Genomic DNA, 6,477 nt, shown 5'->3' on the forward strand with positions numbered 1-6,477 from the left:
AGAAGATGAACAGTTGTATATTGCCTGGTGTATTCTAGAGAGAAGTTGAAGAAGGTAAGAAGGTACAATAGGGATGAGAACATCCTTTTATACTGTTGCTAGGAGAGAGAAAATATCGGCTGTGATGATACGATTTCTGTAACATCGCCTAAAAAAGCTAGATATCACAGCTTGGTTTCCTTAGAAATACGTCAGCAGGCGTGGGTATAGAAACCGTTTCAAATTCAGGCGCCGTAAAACGGATTGTTGTCCTTATCCAAATACCGTCTCTTCAATTCTGAAAAAGGTTCATGTTAAGCCACCTTCGCTCCTCCATAAGAAAGTGAACCACCATATCTGTTAGAACTGAAAGCACAAATTTGAAATGTACCATTAGTACCACAATCAAGAGTTTGGAGAATCATAAAGATCTCTGTGCAAGGGTGTGCCAAAGAAAAAGAAATAAAGCAACATGTGTATAGGATAAAAGTGATGTGTTGAAAGACATAAAACGAATCAACCTGGGCACGAATCTCTTCGTTCAAAGTCCAGAGAGACTGAGAAGTGTTAGAGTGGTTTCCCATAAAATACGATCAAATGTTTGTTAAGAAACATTGAAAGGCATATTTTCAAGTATACGCTTTAGTAGGTGGTGTAGCTTCAACCGAACTTGGATACTTAAAATAAGACCGAAAGTAAGATGAAGTACTTGTGAGACCGATGTGGTCTATTAAACAAGTAGGTTTGGAGAATTTAACTTGTGAATCGATAATAATAAGAAATCTCAAAAACAAAACTAAAACTGGATATTATGGGAAGAAACGTCTTGGTGATAGACGATATCAGAAAGATCATGTAAAAATAAAAAAGGAGATTTCTTAAGGTACGAGTAATAGCTTGAATATATAAGCGTTCACCGTCAATTCATTCAAGGTGTTGTATTTTGGGTCTCACTCAGCATGTGGTGATCGTGACTAAGATCATCAACACAGATGTTATGTAACCGTAAACCTTAGTGGTATTTACTGAGAGTCTCAAGGGTTACGATTGTGAAGCGAAACGTGATAGAGATTAATTAGGTGGTTAAAGATCGGAAAGTACCTCTGTGAATTAAGAATGACAAAGAAGAAAACACTTAACTCGTTGTTAGAAGAGTAAGGTAGCTCCTGACTTGAATAAATTTAGCAGCCTAATTAGGAAGAAACGATAGGTGTTGATTGAATCATTAAGGCTTCATTCAGAGTCTAGGAGGCTTCGGTCTTCATGCAGCAGCATGCTTCTAGGGACACTTAAGTAGTAGAAAGATAAGAGTGTTATACCTGCCCCGACTACAATCGAGATAGCATCTGTGATTATCAAACCAAAAGAAACGAGACGAAACATAAATGGAAAAATAAAAATATTTTTGGATTTTTGAAAATTGCTGAAAAAGATGAAAAATAAAATATTTTTGGAGTTTTGTAAATTTCTGAAAAAGAATAAAAACAGAAAATAAAAATACTTTTGGATTTTTGAAAATATCTGAAAAATAATAAAAACAGAAAACAAAATAAATACTAAATGTAAACACATGAGAGAATAAAATTGCTTTACAAAAATATACAACCGAAACCGTAACTTAGAAAAGATGAAGCAAAATGGGCCGAGCGATTGGTTCAATTTGGTTCCAGAAAATTCTAGAGCCGAAATAGACTGAGCGTTCGGTTAATTTCGGTTCCCGAAAATTTTGGAGCCGAAATAGACCGAGCGTTCGCTCTATTTCGCTTCTTCAATTTTTAGTGAAACAAAATGGGTTTCGGTACCGACTCAGCTTCCATCATTTCCAAACCTTGTAGAATTTTATTAAAGCTTGCTTCTGGAAGGGCTTTAGTGAAGATGTCAGCCAGTTAATTTGAGGACTAAACAAAGTGAACTTCAACATTACCATCTTCCACATGTTCCTTTATGAAGTGGTATCTTAGTTCAATATGCTTAGTCTTTGAGTGTTGCACTGGATTGTGGCATATACGAATCACACTTTCTAAGTCACAGTAGAGAGGGATCTTTTTCATGCTTAGCCCGTAATATCTAAGTTGACTTTGTATCCATATGTCATGTGATGTACAGGATGCTGCAGCGATGTACTCAGCTTCGACTGTGGATAGAGACACGTAAGTTTGTTTCTTTGACTGCCAGCTCACAAGTTTGTTATCAAGGAATTGGCATCCACATATTGTGCTCTTTCGGTCTAATCCACATCCACCAAGGTCAGCGTTAGGGAATGCTTGAACAAAGAAGCCGGATTTTGCATGATACCAAAGACCGAGAGACGAGGTTCGCTTCAAATATCGGAAGATATTTTTTACTACAACCATATGAGGTTCCCCTTAATTTGCTTGAAACCTTGCACAATAGGAGACACAGAACCTTATGTCCGGTCTACTAGCTGTTAAATACATTAGAGATCCTATCATATGTCGTTAGAGAGTCACATCAACAGCTAGTTTCTCAAGAGATGGAGTCAGCTTTGTGCCAAATGCCAATGGAACCTTTACTTTGGAATCTCACGTCATGCCGAACTTCGCCAACAAAGTCTTCGTGTACGCTTCCGGATTAATGAAGATGCCTTCTGGTCCCTGTCCTATATTCAATCCAAGGAAAATGTTAATCGGACCCATTGTGTTCATTTCAAATTTAGTCTCCATTAACTTCCTGAATTTAGCTGTTAAGCAAGGATTCGTGGAGCCGAAGATGATATCATCGACATAAATCTGAACAATCATTAAGTGTTCGCCCTCTTTCTTGCGAAAGAAGGTTGGGTCAACCGTACATTGTTTAAATTTTGACATTTTGACAAAACGTGTTAGAGTTTCATACCAGGCTCTCGGGGCTTGCTTAAAACCATAGACTGCTTTATCTAGTATGTATCAATGATCAAGATACTTTTCGTTCACAAATCCGGGTGGTCGCTCAACGTGTACCATTTATTCTAGTTCTCCATTCAAGAAAGCACATTTTACATCCATTTGGAAAACTTCGAAGTTTTTATGTGTAACATATGCCAAAAACATTCTCATTGATTCCAACCTTGGTACATGAGTGAAGGTCTCTTCATAATCTATTCCTTCTTCCTAGAAATATCCTTTCACTACCAGCCTCGCTTTGTTACGGATGACGTTAGCCTCTTTATCAATCTTATTTCTAAAAACCTATTTTAAACCGACTACAGATGCATCCTTTGGTGTGGGAATCAGCCTCCAAACACGATTTCGTTCGAACTCGTAAATTTCGTTTTGCATAGCTTGCACCCAATCAGAGTGATCAAGAGCAGCATGTACCGTTTTCGGTTCAATTTTAGAGACAAATGAATTAAACATGCAAAATTCTACTTGAGAGAATAAAGCATCTTGCTTCGCATTCGATTGAGAGCATGTGAGAACTCCCGCAGATGATTTACAATGTATTTGAGTTTTAGGATGATCCTTTGTACACTTTATGAGAGGAGGATAATTTGGCTCATAGGCAGGATCCACCTCAACATTGACTTCTTCTTCCAGTTCTGACAGATCACCTTCATCATTCGCATTTTCATTCTCCCCCTCAAATGGAAAACTGAATCCCATGTCAGGTTCAATAATCTCCCCCTCAGATATATCTTCATGGGTTGGTGTTTTTGATGGATTCTCCCCCTGGAAAGGCAATTCGGTTGTTTCTAGTAATGACGAACCCTCCCCCTGGAGTAATGAGGTTTCTTTTGGAGGGTTATTGATGGTTGGATGATCATTTGATGCAGTAGGTTCGCTTTGAGTCGACTTTCTGGTTAGTTGTTGAGGTTCTCTTTCCATGGCTTTAGCAGCTTCGTCGATAATTTTCTTCAAGGAATCAATCTTGTTATCTGCTGCTCTCGCTTCTGAGTTGATTGCCTTTTCTGGTTCATCAAAGAGCAGCATGTACTCTTCAAAAAGATTGTAAATTGGAACTAAGAGGTGACCTGATACCGGAAATATTTCTTCTGTTAGACATTCGCTTGTTTGAATCTTCTTCATATAATTGTCATAAAAAGTTACATAGTAGGTTTCTTCAATTTTCCTTGAGCGTTTATTCAGAACGCTATATGCTTTTGAAGTAAGCGAATAGCCAAGAAAGATCCCTTCATCTCTCTTTACATCAAACTTATTTCGGTTCTCTTTGGTGTTGAAAATAAAGCATCTCGAACCGAACACATGGAAAAACTTTACATTGGGCTTGTGATTATTCAAGATTTCGTATGGGGTTATGGAAAATAGCTCGTTGAGGAAATGGTTATGCGTGTACAAGCAACAGTTATAGCATCTGCCCAGAAGTATAATGGAAGAGAATCGAAACTCATCATGGTTCGGGCTGCTTCACACAATGAACGATTTCTCCTTTCAACGATCCCATTCTGTTGTGGAGTATATGGAGCAGAGAAGTTGTGAGTTACTCACTTTTCAGCCAGAAACTCTTCAAGGTCTGAATTTTTGAACTCTAGATCATTATCGCTTCTTATGTTTCTTACCACCTTTCGCATATGCAATTCCACTTTCTTGATGAAAACCTTCAACTTAGGAGTAGCCTCTAATTTTTTTTTAAGAAAGAAAACCTAGGTGAAGTGAGAAAAATCATCTATAATAACAAGTATGAACTTACTACCACGGATGCTTTTAATAGCCAAAGGACCACATAAGTTGATGTGCAGCAGTTCAAGTGGTTCGATGATTTTGGTATTGATATGAGAAGAGTGACTCTTTCTGCTCTGCTTGCCCATCTCGCATGTTGTGCACAGGTGTTCTTTGTCAAATTTGAAAACAGGAAGTCCACGCACTTGATCACCAAACACTAGTTTATTAATATCTTTGAAGTTCAGGTGTGAGACTCTTCGGTGCCATAACCAATTAGAAGGCATACACCTGGCTTTCCTCTGATTGGATTGATATTCAGCGGATACATCTCGCCTTTGCGCATGGATTTCAACAAGACTTTCTTAGATTTCTTTTCGATGATATCTGAACCTTCGTCATCGAACGAAACCTTTAATCTGGTTCCCACAACTAGTTGAGAGACACTAATTAGATTATGATGTAATCCTTCCACATAAGCTACTTTACGAATTGAAATTCACCATTTGTAATCATCCCATATCCTTTTATCGTGCCATAAGAGTTTTTTTTCCATATTTTACACATGCACCATCCTTAAGGGACCGAAACTCCATAAGCTCTTCCCTCCTGCTTGTCATGTGACGAGAGCAGCCACTGTCAATAGACCATTCGTCGTCAAACTGTTTTTCACCTATAAACTACAAAATTAAGCAAATTTAGGAACCCAAAGTCTCTTGGGCCCTAAAGAGTGTTTCACAGAATAGGGAATTGCAACAGAAAGATCAACTATATATGTTCTTTTTATTAATGTGGTAATGCCGAGACTTTCTCTTTCGTCGAGCCCCGAGCTTGTGGTCCTCCTTTGAGTTTGGGTTCAATTGGATGAATCTGTCAAGTCAAGGTCAACGTACGTAGCTGCAAGGATGGTGCATCGCCTCTTTCTCGTTCTCGCTCGGGAGCCAAAACGAACACGCCTGCTACCTACTATACTGGACCTTCGACCAGGCATTCTACCTTTGTCGAATCGGAACCAATACCACTGCATTGCGCTCGAACAGTTGAGCGGCCGCCGGCCCTTCCGTGCACAGATATAGATTCATTCTTCGTACCTGGTCCAGCCTCACAACCCTTCGCGGGTTGGTTTCATCCTTTCGTTTGATGGTGTAGACTATGATTTTATTTTTGTTTTGATTTATTTGGGGTATGGTTTTGTTAGTTGGTTTTTCAGTTGAGTTTTTATTTGGAAATCTAAGGTTAGCTGCCTTTTCATAACTTGTCCTTCATTATTAGAGACAAGCTTTCTCTTTCCTTTAATATCCTTTACTGGGTTTGATTTTGGTTGAGAGTGAGAAGGATTGGATTTTGGACCGAAACTTTTCTTTCGGTTCTGAGCACTTTTATTGGGACCGAAACCGGACTTTCGGTTTTTGGCATAGTAAGAGTTGCGACTGAAACTTGACTTTTGGTTCTTTTGATCACTATTATTAGGACTGAAACAGGTTATTCGGTTCTCCTGACTGCATGACTGGCTGTGATTACTTGTGCTCCCTTTTTCATCTTTAGATTAGAAGCTTTTTCAAAGTGAACATAAGTGGGGTTTTGGAATTGCCAAAACTATTTTCTCTCATTGAGGTTCTTCATGTATGTTTTGTTCCTCTGGCGTTTCTGCTCAGCAGGTTGTTCTTCAGTCAAGTGAATGTTGGCCTTAGGTTCCTTTTTCTTCGTATGAGCTTCGGTTGTTGTTGATTATTTGCTGGAAGCTTTTAGTGGTTCGTTTGGTATTTCTTTTGTACCACTTGAATTGGGTTTATCAAAGCTTGAAGCCTTCTTGATGGGTTCAGCCACGTATCTACTGTTGACTCTCCATGAGGTTCGCTCCAACCTTCAGCGTTATCTTTAT

At 38.8% G+C, this 6,477-nt stretch overlaps 1 protein-coding gene across 1 annotated transcript; it reads right to left on the bottom strand.

Moving 5' to 3' along the window:
• Positions 1 to 3,167: 3,167 nt before the first annotated feature.
• On the bottom strand, positions 3,168 to 4,004 carry LOC145096175 (uncharacterized). The gene has a single exon (XM_079033942.1). It carries the CDS (start codon positions 4,002 to 4,004, stop codon positions 3,168 to 3,170), a length of 837 nt encoding a protein of 278 aa, XP_078890068.1.
• Between the last annotated feature and the right edge of the window lie 2,473 nt (positions 4,005 to 6,477).

The sequence above is a fragment of the Lactuca serriola genome, chromosome 3 (genome assembly GCF_051521515.1).
Source record: "Lactuca serriola cultivar US96UC23 chromosome 3, Lser_US96UC23_V15, whole genome shotgun sequence".
NCBI lineage: Eukaryota > Viridiplantae > Streptophyta > Magnoliopsida > Asterales > Asteraceae > Lactuca > Lactuca serriola.